Source organism: Simochromis diagramma, unplaced genomic scaffold (assembly GCF_900408965.1).
Source record: "Simochromis diagramma unplaced genomic scaffold, fSimDia1.1 OVJJ01000026.1, whole genome shotgun sequence".
In the NCBI taxonomy this organism is placed as follows: Eukaryota; Metazoa; Chordata; class Actinopteri; order Cichliformes; family Cichlidae; genus Simochromis; species Simochromis diagramma.
This window is the reverse complement of record NW_024386985.1, coordinates 7,444,997-7,463,685: the sequence shown is the minus strand read 5'-3', so window position 1 is coordinate 7,463,685 and position 18,689 is coordinate 7,444,997. Positions and strand designations below refer to the sequence as shown.

General features: G+C 48.1%; 2 protein-coding genes across 3 annotated transcripts; one reads left to right on the top strand and one right to left on the bottom strand.

Annotated features, from left to right (window-relative positions):
• Window positions 1-1,067: 1,067 nt before the first annotated feature.
• tubgcp5 (tubulin, gamma complex associated protein 5) lies at window positions 1,068-10,816 on the bottom strand. 2 transcript variants are annotated; one of them, XM_040040004.1, is made up of 24 exons: window positions 10,660-10,816; window positions 9,813-10,109; window positions 9,685-9,738; window positions 9,319-9,427; window positions 8,681-8,777; window positions 8,126-8,205; window positions 6,707-6,842; window positions 6,379-6,496; window positions 6,104-6,193; window positions 5,906-5,999; window positions 5,572-5,824; window positions 5,247-5,449; window positions 5,049-5,164; window positions 4,699-4,967; window positions 4,309-4,507; window positions 3,831-4,019; window positions 3,565-3,747; window positions 3,404-3,488; window positions 3,199-3,319; window positions 2,968-3,119; window positions 2,507-2,632; window positions 2,041-2,123; window positions 1,836-1,936; window positions 1,219-1,265 (listed from the first exon to the last, which is right to left on the bottom strand). In XM_040040004.1, exons 2-24 carry the CDS (start codon window positions 9,944-9,946, stop codon window positions 1,219-1,221), a joined length of 3,039 nt encoding a protein of 1,012 aa, XP_039895938.1. In that variant the 5' UTR covers window positions 9,947-10,109; window positions 10,660-10,816. The 2 variants fall into 2 exon arrangements, with proteins under 2 accessions (XP_039895937.1, XP_039895938.1); XM_040040003.1 differs by lacking the exon at window positions 10,660-10,816 and having other exon boundaries at window positions 1,068-1,265; window positions 9,813-9,946.
• Window positions 10,817-10,845: 29 nt separating this feature from the next.
• Window positions 10,846-17,887, top strand: chst7 (carbohydrate (N-acetylglucosamine 6-O) sulfotransferase 7). The gene is made up of 2 exons (XM_040040006.1): window positions 10,846-12,310; window positions 16,762-17,887. Exon 1 carries the CDS (start codon window positions 11,043-11,045, stop codon window positions 12,291-12,293), a length of 1,251 nt encoding a protein of 416 aa, XP_039895940.1. The 5' UTR covers window positions 10,846-11,042; the 3' UTR covers window positions 12,294-12,310; window positions 16,762-17,887.
• The last annotated feature ends 802 nt before the right edge of the window (window positions 17,888-18,689 follow it).

Sequence of the window (18,689 nt, the reverse complement as noted above, 5' to 3'; positions counted from 1 at the left end):
AAGACGGAAATTTAACTTAGATGTGAACGCCTGCACATTTTGTGAAAATGATACTGAAAGTCTGGATCACTTGTTTTTCTACTGTGAATCAGTGCACTCCTTCTGGATTGACATGTGGAGCTGGCTACAGTCCAGGAGAATTCAGTTACCACATTTGACGGTGACAGTAATAAAATTTGTAATACTTGCTGAGAAAGTAGATTTTGACTTGTTGATTAGGACGTTTTTGTTACTGGAACAATTTTTTATTCACAAATGCAGATATTTTAAAACTAAACCATGTATAAACAGATGGCTGAATGACTTTAAACTCTGGGATAATCGCTGAAACTTGTGAATAAGAAAAAAGCTCATAAACTTGTTTTGTTTAACAAGTATAATCTATGTTAAAAAAAGAAACCTCCCTATTTAATGATCATGACTGCCCTTTTTTGTTCATATTGATTTTTGCCTTTAGTTTCAAATCCTTCAATGACTGTTCTTTCTTTTTTGTTAGCTCTTTTGGCTTTGTGTTTATTGGTTTTTTTTGGGGTTGTTTTTTCTTCCTCTTTTCTCGTTGTAACGCTCAACCGAGGATATTACATATTCGGATTAATGATGGTGCCTTGTAGGTTATACTGTTGTTTATAAATAAAGTTCTAAAAAAAAAAAAAAAAGTCTGCCTGGTCTGTTCAGCTGTAGAAACAAGAGACTGAAAACTTGGGAGGTGGTACTAAGGAGGGACAAGAGCTGCCAAGAGCTTCACCGATTGGCTGACACGCGAGAAGTGAAGTAAAACAACAGGCTCTCATCAGAGCTCATCAACCCTCGGAGAAACTTAACCCTTCTTTAACCAGAACAAATATATAAATCAGGTGGACATGATCAAACTAACGGGGTTCCTCCCTTCGTAAAGTGAGGGCAGAGACCGAAATGGGAGAGTATGCAGACAGCTGGCGATTGTGTGTGTGTGTGTGTGCTGAACTAGGACGTTGTACATGAGTGCAAAATCAATTAAAAAACCCAGTCTGTCGGGTCACGGTCCTTTACACAACGTAAAGTGAATAACGGAGTCAAATGTCAGCACATATTGTCACATCATCTTTATTCTGCCTCGTCACAGACGTTATTAATATTAAAATACAAGCATTCATGAAATTTGTGGAGAAGCAGCAGGCCGGTCTGAGTCCGTCTCAGCAGACAATGATATCGTCACAGAGCGTGCTCGTGTCCGGCTCGTCAGCACTGCTCGAACCCCGCCATCAGAGAGAGCGCCAGAGACTCCACTGCACAACAAGAGAGACAGACGTCATCAGCTCCTCTCTGCTCACAGCATACAACAACACACCGGACAGCTACGGTGGCCCAGAGGTGCCAAACACATATTTCACTAACTGGAAAGGTTTTCAATCATTCAATCCTGTGTGCTGACAGGATGACCAGCACAAACATCCTATTTCTCATTTATTACTTTCATATCCTGTTAAATTGACCTCGAAGGATCAGATTGCAGGAGACTTGTGGTTCCTGAGTCTGAGCTGATGCAGATGTCAATAACTGAAGGTTGGCTTTTGTTGGCCCTTGGAAGACTTTAACCGCACACGCCCGAGCCCTCGTAACGACATTTTCAGGCTGAAAATGTTGTGCGGATATCTCGTGCACTTATGAAGTCGATCCCCTCTGAACTGCGGACACACTCTGTATGGAGGAAACACAGAGCGCTGCAGCTGGATCCCGACAGCCTCGAAGCGCCGACCGATTTTACATTTAAGCTTTTCCAAGTCGGATGTTCTGCACCTTTGGGTCACCGTACACAATCACTGCGTATGACATCATCACCCAGACGACAGACTCACAGTGAGGGAAGGAGCCCCGGCACACCGCCTTATTGAGGATTGTCACAAGGAACATGTGGCAGTTTTTGAAATCAGATTCCATTTTATCGATGGACTCTATCCTGAAAGAGAAACAACATTTAGCTGCAGAGCTGGTGTGTCGTCTCTGTACCTGGATGCGCACAACTGTCACATCAACACCACTGAATAGACACATCACTCTTACTTCCAGGCTCCAGCCTGCCATCTGTCCGAGAAGATGAGCACGAGATTCAGAACCTTCATTATCGCCTCCTTCACAAAACTGACCTGAGAAAAGACAACATGTAGAAACAGGTGAGTCTGAGCAGGGAGCCAAAGTGAGATTCAGCCCACTGAAGGTTCTGGTCCCGCCCACAGTACAGTGTTTTACAAGTTTTCCTGGAAACATAAAGAATCACTGTCTTATCAGATCCAATTTATTTACTTGCCCGCCATCACACACTACAGTGAGGTCAGTACAAGCACCGGTGCGAATGGTGCAGCAGCATTTTTTGTACTAAAGCAGGAAAACTGAGAAACACCTCAAGCTGCTCATCGTGTTCGTAAACGAACGAAAGCTTTTTCATCATCTCAAACAAACAGGAACCTTCTTTACAGCTGATTGCGTCAGCAGTCAGACTGGTGGTGACGGCACCATCATAAAAGTTCACCTTCTCCCTCAGCAGGCAACGGTCGTGAATCGTGGCCAGGTATCTGTAATGGATCTTGATGAGCTGGTCCAAGTCCTTGGCTTCCTGCACTTGGTGCTGAAACTCGAGTCCCGTGCTGTGCAGAATCTGCCGAGACACAAAGCAGATGAAGAGCCAGAGTTGGTCAAACTGAGAGTGCAGTGAGGACTCCCCTCATCCTCACAGAGCCTGGTTCTGCAGGAGGTGTCTTCCTGTTAAAAGGGAATTTTCCCTTCCCACTGTCACAATTGGCATGGTCATAGGGGGTCATAGGATTGTTGGGTTTTTCTCTGTATATTTGATTGTAGGGTCTACCTTACAATATAAAGCACCTTGTGGTGACTGCTGTTGTGATTTGGTGCTGTGAAAATAAAAATGAAGTGAATTGAATGTCATGGGTGCACTTCCTGTTTGCAGGAGGTCAGTTTGGTGGCTTGCCTCACCCTCGTCATGATGTAGTTGTGAAGGCTGTTGACAAAGTGCATCAGTTTGACCCTGAGCAGACACATCCTGTGGATCTGCTGGTTCACGCGCTCTTTGACCTTGACCTCCTCGGCTGTGGCGCCCTCCAGCTTCTTAGTGACGTCTGTAAAACCTACGAGTAACAACCATTTATCAGAGAAATGACTGAAACGGGCTTATTTTCAGTTTTCAGCTTCACGTGGAGCTTGTACCACTGAATCGAAGCGTGTCCAGACTGTACTTGGCCCATTTGATCTGCAGCAGGAGGAGGAACACTTGGTTGTAGATCTTCTGACACTCAGAGCTGATCACAATGTCCACGGGCCAGGGAACCTGTGCAGACACGCACCAGGAAACGTCAGGTGGCAGATTGAACAACGCACCGACAGACACCAAAGCACAAACTGCAGTGTTCACCTTGTAGCTCAGCGTGAGGACTTCCAGGTTGTTCACAGGCTGTTTTTTCCTGGAAGCGTCGATGGGCTCCAGAAACACCGACAGCCTGGGAAACAGAGATGCCTGATCAAACTGATTCTAACATAAATAAGGAACTGTGTCACAGCAAATGTGCACTGTACCTGCTGCTGTCCTCCGGGTAGCGCTGTCCGACCGCCTCTTGCAGCTGCACGTTCAGAAACGACGGCTGCTGCCAGCTCTCCTTCTCCTGCACCTTGTCAAAGATGGCCGTGTAAAAATCATACATGGTGTCTCCAGCTTCCAGCAGGAAGTAGTTCCTCATCGCCTGAAGGTATTCCAGCAACCTGCAGACACGCCACAGAGCTCAGAAGCTTCCCTTTCCCTGATTTTGGAAACAGGAAAAGCGTAGCTGAAGAGCCGTGCTTACCTGTAGTCTTTTGTCAGAGTCTTCATCAGGTTCCCACAGCACTCAATGTACCTCCTCTCAATGTGCGGGTAGAGACAGGAACGCAGTGTGAGCTCAAACGTCTGGCAGGTGACCGACTGGGACGAGCGGTCCACGCTGAAATCCCCTCCGGAGAAACACTCCTGGAAGTCGCTCTGCTCCAAGTACAGTCTGAGGAAGAGGAGGGCAGACAGAATGCACTCAGACTCGGGAATAAAGAAATCTCGCTCGTATCCGCGCAGAGCTCGGAGGAGTGGAAAACAGAAAATCTCACATCACAATTTGTTTGTCACGTTCAGAGCTAAAGACAAACTCTGAGCTCTGAGCTGTCCACTCTTCTAAGACGTGAACAGCTTACATTTCTGACAATCTGCATCTTTATCCTGCGATGAATCCCAGACTTTTTGTTGATCCTCGCTGGACATTTGCTCAGAGGCTTGTAGAAGAACTCTGGCATTACCTGGCAAAGTTGATGGCCAGCAGCGGGTCATGGACATCGTCAATCTCGAGGTGCCGCGCCATGATGGACTGCATCTTGATCAGACTCCTCCTTGTGGATTGCTGCTCCGTCATGCCATCCGCCGGAGACTCCTCTCGGCTGCAGAGGCGCGACTGCACGGACTCCAGAAAAAGCGTGTGCAGACTCTTCCTCTCTGCGTCTGCAAGCAAACATCCAGGACAGACAGCCCAGGTTAGTGAGGTCAGCTCATCGGCAGAGGCATGGCACTCAACAAACCCTGAAGACATCCGGGAGAGCAGAAGCAAAGAAAACCCCATCTGTGGTTTGCGTTGACCCGGTCAATGCAGCGCCTTCCTTTACTGAAACAAACAGACAGAACGAAGCACTGACCTCTGGAGGCTCGCTGCGACTTCTCTGCCTCCTTGCAGTCCAGGTTCTTGAGCAGCTGCATGGACTTCCCGGCCATGATAATCTGCTTGAGGACAGGTTTAAGGAAGGACACCATGGTGAGCTGTCTGCCCCCCGAGGCCTGATCCCCCCCGGAGCTCCCGCTGGCCGCGTCATTCAGCTTCTCCTCACTGTCCACCGTCTCTGATACGCTGTACAGCGTGTAGGTGGCGTACCAGAAGTCCCTGTGATTCACGGGCACGTCTTTGTTCCTGCAGCGGGAGAAAGAAACTCAGCCCACAAAACGCTGCTGAAGTCACATCACACGCACACACACGGTTTCTGCAGCGCACCTCTGGATGATGAATTCTCTGGCAGGGTCAAACAGATGGCCGTGAACGATCCACTCGTCTACGATCTCCAAATACGGCCGGACCGTCTCCGTCCACAGGGAGAACAACAACGCCACCTGGCAGAAAGAGAGAGCAGATGCGTTTGTTTCCTTCCACTAAATCGCCCCCATGTCACAGTATCCCACGACGAGTGCTCACTGCCTGCTCCGATGCCTCGCCGACGCTGTCATACTCTATGATGGCCTTATAGAGGGTGTTGAGCAGGTGAGAAGCCCGCACAACGTTGGGGGTGGCGGGCGGCACTTCGGCGACACCCGTGCAAAAGACCCTGTGCAGCACTTTGATCTGAGCCAGGTGAGGGCTGAGCCGCTCCAGCACTGCAGACAGAGTCACGGTCTCATCTGCAAACAGACACGGCGCAGATTGGGAATCAAACTAAGGCGGCCGGGCTCAGGATGACAGAACAAGAAAACCAGCACGAAAACAGGAAGCCTCAGTGATCCCTAAACAAGCTTGGACTTACCGTTGCATATGAGCTCCCTCTCGATCGTGGTAAGCTCCTCCTTGAAACTTGTGAAGTACTTGTTGAGTGCCCACACGAAGGCCTGGTAGGTCCTGAAGGGAGGCTCGGAGGCCTTCTTAGAGCCGTAGGTGGACGCGGTGCCCGGCGGGCCCGGCTCCGAGCTGTGGCCCGTCACCTCGTCGATGAACCTCTGCAGCCTGAACACAGCCTGACCATAGACGGCGATGTGCTCGAGGACAGAGCGCAGGCAGTTCTGCAGCACAGAGGAGAAAAACACGTTTCACTACAGCCCGCATTGCACGTGCTCAGTGACCTCCGTCAGATGTGAACTCACGCCGGTCAGATGAGTCACCACCACATTACTTCTGACTGACACCTTTCCGTCGTGCTGCTGGAATATGAAGTGTTTCTTGACCCCAGAGAGAAGCCTGCAGGAAGAAACTCACACAGTCAGCAGGACCCTGAACCCACTCTCAACACAAACCTGATCTCGGCGTGCGGCGACCTGCAGGCGACTGTCGTCATCTCTTACCACAGCGTTTCTCGAATTACTTGCGTCTCTGTGACGAAGGCCTTCTCTTCTGGCAGGTACAGCGGGTCCGTGTTATACAGGTGCTGATCCCTGAGGGGACAAATGCAGCATCAGCACCAAATACTCTAATTTCAAACTATAGCTCCTTCCCCAACTGCACCCAGGCATCCCTCTCCCAGCTCTTCCGTTAGGGGGGGGGCTTCCATGTCCAAATGTTCTCCCCACAGGTAGGACACGGTATATTAATTTTTGACTATCAGTGAGGATGAACTCACCACACATTGAGGAGGTTGGAGTGCAGATGCAGGCTGTGGGGAAAACGAGGTGCGTGCGATGCCCAGTACGGGGTCACCAGATGCTGCTCCAGCCAGGCCCTAGCGTCAGGCTCCCCCACTGAGAGGAAACATGGGGAAAAGGTTCAGTGTGACAATAAAACACCCTCCATGTCCGAGTCGCTTACACTGCAGCGCATTCTGGGTAGTGACATCAACGTTTTCTGTTCAGCTTTTGTAACTGAACAGGAAACAAACCAGAAGCTCCTTCCTCTCATTTGGTGGAAACGTTGTAAAGACCTGCACCTTCTGCTGTGTGACTGCTTCGCACCTGTCCACGTGACTGGAACGGTTTTGTTGGCGTTGTCCTGGTCCTCCTGAGGCGTCCTGTCCAGCTGGATCCCAGAGTCCTCCCTGCTGATTGGCTGCTGACTGTCATCATCCTCGCTCTCCTCCTCAGACCACTCCTATGAAACAGGAAACACTGATGGGCACAGCTTACCTGTAATACGCCTGTAGGTACTGTGCTCAGTATAATACAAACCAGGACACTTCCTAAAATATATAAAAGCAGAATGCAATGATCTGCAAATCCCATAAACTCATATTTTATCCACAATAGAACACAGAAAACACAGTAAATACTCAAAATGAGACATTTTACTGCTTCGTGACAAATCTGAGCTCATGGGGAATTTGGCGACAGCGACACCCTAAAATATGGGACGGAGCAACAAAAGTGTGTGAAAGTCAGCGGTGCTAAAGAGAAGATCAAAGGTGAGCTGGCAGCAGGTCGGTCACGTGATCAGGTAGAAAAAGATCATCTCAGAGAGGCGGAGCTTCTCAGAGGTTCACCAACCTATTTAAGAATCACAGTCCACGCTGTGAACATCTCATCATCTACACAACATGACATCATCAGCACACTCGGAGGATCTGAGTGTGCTCTCTGTGCGCAGGCTGATGACTGTAACCTTCAGCAGAAACACTGCTCTGTGATAAATCTGTGCACGGCTCAGGAATATTTCCATAAACCAGCGTCTGCGAGCAGCTCGGCGTGCCATCCACACGTGCTGGTTACAGCTTCGTCATACTGACACGAAGCCACGTGTGACCATGATCGAGAAACAGCGCCGGCTCCTCTTTAAAATGGACCAAGGCAAAGCGGAAACTGATCTCAGGTCAGAATCATCAGCATGGCTTCAGAGGAGAAGAGTCTGGCCCACCTGCAGTCCAGACCTCTGACCGGCCGACAACATCTAGAGCGTTGTGAAACAGGATGAAGCAGAGCCGGGACTACCGAGCAGCTGGAATCCTCAATCAGATCAGACCAGCTGCTGTCCTCAGTTCACAGACCATCACAGACTGATGTCAGAGAGGAAACACAGACCTGTCCTACTTTACAGACGTGACGCTGCCGTCAGATTCAACACAAGTTCACGTTTGATTCAAAACAGCTTTTTCTGTTCTACAGTGAAGAAAATGTGACTTTCTTTAGGTTTTTTTCAGCATCTGACTTTGTTGGAGCTTTTCTGGGTTTGTACTTGTGGGTCAGAAATGAGTTTTGTTTTTCTGCCTGTGAACACAGGTTAGTGATGATGTTAAAGTCATGTGACTGTGGTGTGGTGCAACATGAACACCACACCACAGTTGCACCAGATCACCCTGAGCAAAAACCCGCTGACACCGGGTTTTCGATCAGAGAATCAGAAACAGCTCTGCATTCATAAAGGTGGGCTCGGTGACTCACAGGTGTGTCTGGGTACGGCCCCATGTCTGCATCCTCGCCCTCCATCAGATATTTAGCCCAGTCAAACTTGTCCTCCGGTTCTGCAGACATAAGACGGAAAGATTAACATAAACTGTGTGATTTTTAGCCTTCAAGGCTAAGTGCTAAGGTTATCTGGAAACAAATCATTTGGCCTTTGACATGAAGTGAACTTATAATCACTGCACTGATGTTGTGCAGCGAAACACGGTGGGCAGATTTCCTGCTGCTGAAGCTTTCGCTCTGACTCTGAAACAGAAACATGGGCGCGACTGTGACGACGTCACTGGAATCTGTTCATCTGATCCTGGTGTCAAAGCATCATTAGCATCTGTAATGTGGGATTCACTAAAACAAACCTTTGGTTTAAAAGGTTCTACTTTTAATGAGAGAAAAAAACTGCTTTGGAAGAATATGTGAAAAACGTTCTGTTTGTACCGTTTGTGTTTCCAACTCCAACCTGAGAAAAGCAGAATTAATGAATTCAGAATGTGTTGACACGTTGGTCACAGATAAAGGGAAGAATGCGGTTCTCACCGGCCTCCTTCAGCCTGGGTCGCTCTGTGAAGTCTGTGTTTGAGGGGGATCCTGACAGGCAGAGCAGCAGTGACAGTATGCTGTAGTGTGCATCGGTCTGAGGAAACACAGATCACGTTTCACTGAGATATTCTCACATCATTGCAGTCATGTTTCAATGTTTGAGCCCGACACACCAGAAAACTGTGTGTGTAACATGTGATACTGACCCATTAGGGCTGCGTCATCTGTCAGAAAACTAGCGCACACTTTATTACTGTGCACTTTTCTCTTGCACTGCTGTGTCTGTATCGTTCTGTCTTTGTTTTGGTTTCTTGCGCACTTTATGTAGTCTTGTGTTGATCGTCTGATATATGTAGCACCATGGTCTTGGAGGAATGCTGTCTCGCTTCACTGTGTACTGTACGACGACGCATGGTGGGAATGACAATAAAGCTACTTGACTTGAAAAGACTAATGTGATTGTTTATTGATTGCAAGTTTACACTTATTACCTTCATCCATCCAAAATCCCCTCTGACTTTCGTTCACAAGTTTCACGCTAGAATATGATGCAGCATGCCAACACTGACTGGTGTTGCACATGAGTATTGATCGCGTATCCGTCTGTGATAGAGCAGAAAACAGCTGTGCGCTACCTTTTCCCCATCTGTGTTCGGTAAAGGTGAGTTCAGGAATTCTTCAGTCAGTCTCATCCAGCTTTCTGCTTTCTGTAGGTCCGAGTGCACCACGAGCTTCTCGTAGATTCTGGAAAACAGGGCAGACTGTCACTATACCATAACGTTAGCTGGAGACGAAGAGCGGAGGATTACGATGGAGCTGCCAGGCAGGAGGAGAAGAAGAAGAAGAACTTAGGGGAGGTTGGTGGATGTAGCGAAGGGGGACAAGCAGAGGGGTGCAGTGACAGAGGAGGATTCTGGGACAGGAGGACATGCAGAGCCCTGAAGGAGAACATACACATGTTTAGTTTGCTCAGACTTCACTGTTTTGAAGGAGTCACTCACCCGCTGACACTGCGCTCCACTTTGTGGCTGTCTGTGTCCAGATATCGATGAAACCTGAGGAGACACGAGGCGGATGTTAGGACGCTGTGTGCAGCAGCCTGCTCCCCCGCACACCCGTAAAAACTCACTTAAAGTTGGACCAGGCGAATTTGAGCGCCAGCTGGAAGTTTTGGTCCTCCTCATCCTCGATCCCGCTGAGACACCTGATCAGCCGCTTCGTCTCTCTCTCACTCTCCTTTTCGAAGGTGCTCCAGTGCGCCATGTTGACGCTGTCAGCCGGGCTGCAGTCCCCGTGAACGGGCACAGATCGAAGCGGCCTGTCGGTCTGCTTCCAGCCCGCGGTTTCCACCCGCGAACAGGCTAACAGCACCGGAGATGTCTTAAATGCGCCATTATAGACAAATGGCTGTCTCCTCCATTGATTCCTACAGGACCGCGCAGTGTTAGCCCCACCTCCATAACAAACAAGTAGCACTGAGCATGCGCAAAAACAATTCAAATTAGTTACCGTTTTTATTTTTTACTGTTTTAAAGTAGTTAAACCTCGTTTCTCAGTCGGTACAAAAAATGACAAAAACTGAATATTCCACTTTCTGTGAATCTACGTAGGAAAATGGCGGTAATGCATCCGTATGAGCAGCAGAGGCCGCACGGGCACTAGTAAACAAAAAGCACTGAAATACGTTAAAGGACTAAAATGAGTACGTGAAGATGCTTCTAGACAGCAAGTCCATGGTTTAGTTCTTGCAGTGACCCGGATAATGCTTGCACGGGTCAACGAGAGGACGGGCTATCTTGATATCGCCTGTTTACCAGGTGAGGAGCGCAGTCAAAAGCCCCCGTGGTGATGGTGATGATTCTCTGCAGATGCTCAGGTCATGCTCACATATGTACAATAGAAGATTTTAGGAAAATAAAAGCCTTTAAATAACTTTTGATTTGACTGTATTTATTTCTCTATATTTGAATACTTACACATTCTTAACACTCTATGTTTCCAGAAGAAAAAGGTTCATAGCAGTTTTGTTCTACAGCTATAGACTCGCTAGCGCCCTCTGTGAACTCATGAGCTATGCTATTAGCTTAAAGCGCTCACAGAAGGCGGCGAGTGCGCTGAAACACTGGGGTTCCCATAATTCAGCGCGCTCACGGGCGGGTGCTTTTGGTGGACGCCTCTTTCCTTCGATGCTCTCTGTTGTCGGCGTCAACAAGTCCCGCCCCCACACTGCGCACTCTTAACTCACAGAGACGGTGGACGACAGTAGTCCCGGCGTGAGACAGCGGTGCTGGTGTTTCTACTCAGACGAAGCGGCAGGGGGCGTGGCTAACACTCCGTACAGCAGCGACCCTGCGCGGAGATGAAGAGGAGGCTGAACAAGAAGTACCTGCTGCTGATCCTGGCCTACACCGGACTGCTGCTGCTTCTGCCCTACGTGCTTGACTCTCGGGACCGGGCGACCCGGCCGGCGGCGCAGCTCCAGCCCCGCTGCCCGGAGCTGGAATTGCCGTGGGAGGACGCTGGGGGTCCCAACGGCAGCGAGCCGGCGACCGAGCCCGCCTCTAACCGCAGCCAGCCACGGATCCATGTCTACCTGCACGCCACCTGGAGGACCGGCTCCTCCTTCTTGGGCGAGCTGTTCAACCAGCATCCGGACGTGTTCTACCTGTATGAGCCCATGTGGCACATCTGGCAGGCGCTGTACCCTGGGGACGCGCAGAGCCTGCAGGGTGCCGTGCGCGACATGATGAGCGCACTCTTCCGCTGTGACTTCTCGGTGCTGCGGCTGTACGCGGGCGGGCAGAACGTGAGCAGCGCTTTCATCTTCGGCTGGAAGACCAACAAGGTGCTGTGCTCCGAACCGCTGTGCCGCGCGCACCGGCGCCACGAGGTGGGACTGGTGAAGGAGGAGCTGTGCGCGCAGTGTCCGCGAAGGGAGCTGCGCGAGCTGGAGCGCGAGTGCCGGAAGTACCCGGTGATGGTGATCAAAGGTGTGCGTGTGCTGGACCTGGGCACGCTCGTGCCGCTGATGCGGGACCCCAGTGTGAACCTGCGCGTCGTGCAGCTGTTCCGGGACCCGCGCGCCGTGCACAACTCGCGTCTGAAGTCGAAGCACGCTCTGGTGAAGGAGAGCATCCAGGTGCTGCGCAGCCGGAGACAGAGCGACAGGTACAAGCGGTTGCTTGCGCCCGCGAACCGTGCGACGCGCGCGGAGAGCTACGTGTCGGGCGCCCTGGAGCTCATCTGTGACGGCTGGTTGCGCGACCTGCTGCTGCAGCTGCGCGCACCGCCCTGGCTGCGCAGCCGCTACCTGCGCCTGCGTTACGAGGACCTGGTGCTGAGGCCGGCCGAGCAGCTACGCAGGCTGCTCCGCTTCGCTGACCTGCCCGCGTCTGCCGCGCTCGAGAGCTTTGCGCTCAATATGACACGCGGGCACGGCTACTCTTCCGACAGACCATTCCTCATCTCCTCCCGCGACGCCAAGGAGGCTGTCCACGCCTGGAGGGAGCGGCTGAGCGTGGAGCAGATCAGTCAGGTGGAGGCGTCCTGTGGCGAGGTCATGAGGCAGCTGGGCTACCAGAAGACGCACGAGGAGGACACAGCGTCCTGACAGAGCTGTGGGCCGAGGTAAGCTGACAAGCGCCTGTTTATGTTGCTGATCTGAGACCTCTGACCTGACCTGCTTGGATCACAATACAGGTGAAACTAAGACTTTCATACATCACAGCCTCCACGCTGATGACAGGGCATGTCACATGTCTTAACCCCAGACTGTCATGTAGCTGTTCTTCCTTCAGTTCGATTAAAAAAAACAAAGGAAATGGTTTGTTTATCTCAGAGGAGATGATGCTCTGGCAAGAGCATCTTCCTGTTAATGACAGGAAGTGACACGAGTGAGGCGGGATGCAGTGAAATTTTATTTCTGACATAAAATGCAAACAAAAGGTAGTAGCAGATAGTAATGGTCATAATTGTGTCACCAAACAGCACAAAACCAACAAGAACATCATTTAGATTCAAAATTTAAATGGTAATATTCTATAAAAGCAGATGTTTGCAGGTGGTTTAGCTGTGTCACAGTTGCCGATGGAGCTTTCGCTCCAGCGTTGAGCCCAGCTTCGGGTCCGAGTCCTCGTCTGGTGAACAAAACGAGAGAAAAAAATAAACTGAACCAGACTCTAAGAAGTGACAGCCAGCTTACCCCGTCGCCCGGATTGTTGTTGGAGGTGATGTGAACATGAGAGTCGATGAGGGCATGAATTTGTGTCTGTGGGTAAAACATGTAAGTCTGTAACATCACCTGTACGCACTATAGTTGCAGGTTAAAGCCGCGTCAGTGACAGCGATACAATCCACAGCGCTTAACAAAACTCAATCAGGACTGCACTCACCTGTTCACAGTGTAGTGTCTAACAGCTGTTCCTGCATCAGGAAACACACCTACACAGACAGGATGTAACATGGTGACCTTTTCAAGCTCACAGTAAGCAAAGAGGTCTGAGGCTGCTGGGTGTATGGGGCATATTTAAAGATTCAGGTGTGGTTGGAGACAGAGCATTGGGCTAAGAAAGGAAGCAGGTGTTAGAGGAAACTTACACTTGCCACTGAGGGCATGAACCGTGCAGGAGGAAGTTCTCTTTCAGGTTGTCTGCGTGTTAATAGGAAGCAGCGGTGTGCGTGCAGAGCTGATGACGTTGTGTCCTCGGCTAGATGTTTCCACATCAAAACACGACATCAAAACACGACCACAAAGGTCAGAGGTCAGACTGTTTAAATGAAGCCTGGGTCGAGTCTCTGTGTGTCTCTGTCTGTGTGTGTGTGTGTGTCTGTAGTTCATGTGAACAAACTCGGTGTGGATGTGTGCAGCGTGACTCCTGATTTGTGGGCTGTCAGCCTCCCTCAGATACAGGTACCACCTGTAGAGAACAGAAGCGCTGACGTTAGGTGTGTTGTGTAGTTCGTGTAGTGTGGTTGTTGGAGCGTGTGTGATGCTATGATGTGTTAGTGTGTGTTTTCTGAAGCACAGGTAGGAAAACAAACGCTGTAGAACTCGATGGGAACGTGGAGGAAGGCGATTTGGTGATTCCATCACAAAGACCTTATGGGTGCGGGAGTCAGGGACGTGCGGTTCTGTGGAAGAACTAAAGCGTGTTTCATGTTTCGATGGTGCTGATTGAATTAAACTTTAATCGTGTCGTTGATGGTTTACAGCAGCGTCTTGTGTAAGCGGCTGCACTTTGCTCTGATGGTCAGATAATGATCCCGGTCTGTTAATATGTCCCAGATTTAGCTCAGTCAATCTGTAAAATAGCTTGTGTGGCTGAAGAAGGGCAGGAGACAGATGCTGTCCAGGGTAGCAAATGATTTGTTTAACATCACTGTGACCAAAAATATTTACAAAAATGAAGAAAAACTCAACTCCAAAGTTAACTTGGTAGAAATAAACATAACTGAACTTAAACCAACAAAATTTAATGTCAAGTGCACTCAGCTAAACTGACCTGGTCCTCTCCTTTTGAACACCTGAGCTCTTCTACTTAAATACTCAAGCTATCTAAACAATATCCTCCTCCGGACTATTCCATTCAGTAGGTAAGATAAACATTACCATTCTCATAAACTCATGATGCTACTACTACTGGCAATAAAAGAGACTAAGGTGTAGCCAATACATGTTACATCAATATATCTCTCTCAAACAAACATAATCCTAAAATTGACTCTATTAAATTAAACCAGTTCTCCCCCCTCTTCACCTGTTCCCTTCCTGTGACATCAGAAGCTAAACAGGAAGCTATAAATACAGGAAGTGAGGCAGCACTTCCTCCTTTTGCTCCTGGAACACCGGTAAGTCAGGTGAGTTCAAACCAAATAAACTAGACAAATTAACAGTTGAAATAAATAAAATGTTAACTTAACAAACTTGTCAATGTTGATTTAAACCGAGATGTTATACTACATAAACTGCAAAAGTGCAAAACATAAACAAACCCGGGATAGTAAATCTTTGCAAACTACAGAACAAACATATGGTATGGCAAAATCAAAGCAAGAATGTTAACTAAGAATAGCAAGCTTCAAATCTGGACAAATGGTGTTCTCACCCACTTTGTCATACAATCACAACGTGTCAAAGACAGAGAGAGAAGTCCCCCCCTCCCTTTAATGACCTGCTCCTCCATAGAGGCCTCTTTGTTCTGTCTCTGGCATTGCTGGCTCCTCTTATGGGCGGAGGAACTGCAGCGAGCCGTCAAGAAGGGCATCATTGTGTGAGACTGTACGTGACTGGGTAGAGCTCCAGGGCGACAGCGCGGCTGTCACCGCAGGCTCCCACAGACACGACCTTTAAGGGTGCTGTGAGAGCCACGCAGGCTACAGAAACGTCCCCACAATGCCTGCGCAGTGTTACGTCACAAAGTCTGAATGTTCCAAGAACGTCTGAGGAATGTTTGTCATTTAAACGTTAATGGTTAAACGTTCGCTCTGTTGATTAGATATTGACCTGAAGTTGGAATCATTTTATAAAAAGTCACCACAGTGTTATAGAAGAATGCTGAAAAAAAACAAACAAAACACTTTACGACCTTTGACCCCAACAACGGTCACAGAAATGTCTCCTTTATTAGTAACCTTCTTTATTAATCTTAATATTCCACAATGTGTCTCTGTGTTTTTTCTCTTTTACCACCTACACAAGAATCACCTGAAAGAGTATGGAGAGAGTTTACGGGTGAGAAGCAAAAAAGAGCCGTCAGGTGCTCCAAATAAACCTTAGACTCAAATGTTAGAAGAGGCTTTTCCCTGCAACACGCCATGTAATAAATACTCGCAAAGAAAATAGAAGCCGTTACAACTTATATCTAAAAATATATCGTTTCATGCATCGGTCAAAACACTTCACACAAGTAAAGTTGCCCGAGATTCACAGAATTTACAGAAAATGCACTATTTTGTGATATTTATCGTTATCGGGATGAGAAATGTCCTATATCGAGATATGAGATTTTCGTCATATTGCACAGCCCTATCTCTGCCCTGTCTTTCTCACCAGCAGATGACCGCCCCTCCCTGAGCCTGGTTCTGCCGGAGGTTTCTTCCTGTTAAAAGGGAGTTTTTCCTTCCCACTGTCACTAGTGTGCTTGCTCATAGGGGGTCTTGTGATTGTTGGAGTTTCTCTGTATTATATTAGGGTCTTTACCTTACAATATAAAGCGCCTGGACTGTTGTGATTTGTTAAAAAAAACAAAAAGCAGGTTATTCGCTCACTGTTTTCACTGGAAACACTTCATATAACATTGTTTTTATCCTAACAAACATCCTCAGAGTGATTCAGGCTAATTATTTAAGACTTAAACGTTCCTGTCTTCACAGATAGATCATCATCACTGGTTCTGTTTTCTCTGTTTTGGTGGATGTTTGACCCTGAATAAGATAATATGGATGGATGAACGAGTTTTGGTTCCTTTTTTCTTTTGTTCAGATTCGTCCCTCCGTCTTGTCCTCGTGTCTCTGGTTAAGTTTGTCTTGGTTACTTCCTTTTTGTTATCAGAGTATTTAGACCTTTCTCGTTCTCTCAGCTGCTTTAGTCTGCATGACAAATATTCTTGTGCAGGACACTGAACCTTCAGAGTGTGAACGTTAGAAAGCCTTAAGCATGGAAAAAGTGCTTGTGTGAATGTGTGTGAAAGGGTGAATGAGGCATGTTGTATAAAGTGCTGTGAGTGCTCAAGTTGAGCAGTATGATTATGAAGCCATTAGTACCAGATCGACTGGCCACGGTTTTCAGGGTTTTAGTACCTGATACCAGGTACTAAAATGTGACAACAGGCTGCATGCCACCGATTGGCGGGTCAGTGGCATCATGAGAGCATCTTGTTCACAAAAAGTTTTTGAAACCCCATGACGAGGAAATGGCTACAGGAAAGGACGCCGTGTTCCCCGAGTGACAAACAGCCACTCATTATCGTTCTGTGGGAACAAAGCGCCTTCAGGGCTCCGAGTCTTGCTGACTGCAGCTCGCTCACAACTTCAGATTTATTTTTAATCCTCAGCTGATTTTTTTTTTTTTCTTCTTCCAGGGTCGTGGTGTTCAGTCTGAGGTCAGAAGGTGGTCTAACTAAACGAGCAGCTGGAATGTGTTCCTTGAGGAGTTCTCAGGCGTGACTTGAGGACTGTTTTCCTTCGGCCGAGCCGGACTGATGAACTGGAGAAAATCTGAGCAAAAGAGCAGCCAATCACAGGCGGACAATTTGGAACAAGGAGGCGGCGGCTCATTTTTCCTGGTTTCTGTTGGACACCAGCCCTGCATGCCCCGGATGTTCCTCCTCAGGAGGTGACTGCCAAGATCAGAGCGCCGGCTTCGCTGTCACCTGTGTGACTCATCTGTCTGGCTTGCGACTCAGCGTGGCAGAGATCGCCAGTGTTTGTGATACTCACCTAATAGCACTAATGTAGAGCAGTGAAGAAGAACTGCAGTATTTTGGAGAGGCTACTCTCCTCTCTAACCCTCCCCCCGGCCTCTCAGGAATGTGCACTTCTCTGACAAAACACTCACATGGGTGTGAGATTCCTCCGTCCTCACACAGTGTAGGGTGCAGGGCCCTGTTGTTTTCTTCGAAAATGCTGTAAATGTTGTAACCCAAGCCTCCAGAAGGGCTTTAGTGTTTGAGATACCCCTCTCACCTCCAAACCTCCAGCAGCTTCTGTGCACAGACAGACGTGGACCCAGGTCTGAAGCCCTGCAGCCAGCTCACGGTGCCAGACAGACAGAAAGCTGAATTTTATTATTTTTTTTGTGTGTATTTAAAAAGTTGATTCACTGTTACAGGATTCGTACAAACAGTTTGTTACGTGTGCACACTTGGATTTGGCCGTGGTCGGTTCAGTGACCAATGAGCTGTTGTAGCTCACAAGGTTAAATACTGTGGAGCAGAAGGGCAGGTGGGAGGTGGAGCACTTAAAGATTTGATAATGGAAGCTCACACAGCAGCACAGTCTGTGAGCAAAGTCCGCTTTACCTTCCTCAGCTAATGTCCTGCGTATGTCTTTGAAGACATGACTCGGTGGTAGGGGTATCTCAAAGTCTTGGGAGGTTGCCCCCACCTCCCATATGTGAGGCTCAGAGGTTGTTTCTGTACTTTTTGTTGGCACTGAAAGAAAAATAACTTCAAAGCGACTCAAAGAATAAAAAGCTGACACACTCCATGAAGAGCTTGTGTATGATTGTTAATGCTAAGCCACATTATCTGTAGGTTCATTTATCAGCACGTCAAAGTTCATTCATATTCATTTGTTTGGCGGTTCTGGTTGAACTGAATGGACACAAACTCATCTCCAGCTCCAAGTTTCTGTTCTCGGACTCTCACAGAGCAGCTTAGCATAACTCACAAAATAATCCTTCTTTATCTGATACCAGGCCTCAGGTCACTCTCTGAAGCAAGCTCATTTAGCTCCTCCCAGTTTGAGGGCTTCCTGATTGAATGCCCATCACAAACAGAAGCATGAAATGAGCATATAAGGACGGGAATATTCGGTGTATCACAGTAGCACAAGGTACTGAAGCCGGAGAGAAGGGATTAGCTCTGTTAGCACGTGAGCTTCACATTACTGAGAAGATCCAAATCAATCCTGAAAGATGCAAATTATTTTGTTATTTTACTGCCACGATTACAACATAAGTGCAGGCGGCCTGTGCGATATGTGGGTGTTCCAACATGAACGTCCTGCTTGATTACCGCAACTCAGAATAAGCTGCATCACTCTGATGCACTTGGGTTAATAATACAACAGGACTCAATATGATCTCATGAAATATTCAACTCATAAACTGGACAGGTCATCAGACTTTACACTTTGATGTCAAAGGAAGTGAATCTTTCTCTTTTTTTTTTTCTTTTTTTTCTTTTTTTTTTTTTGAGAGCATCGTGAAAACAGGTCAGCTGTGTTTTAATAACATCACATATCAGACAGTGTTTACACCTTTTTCATTTCCCTGACTGAATTTTTA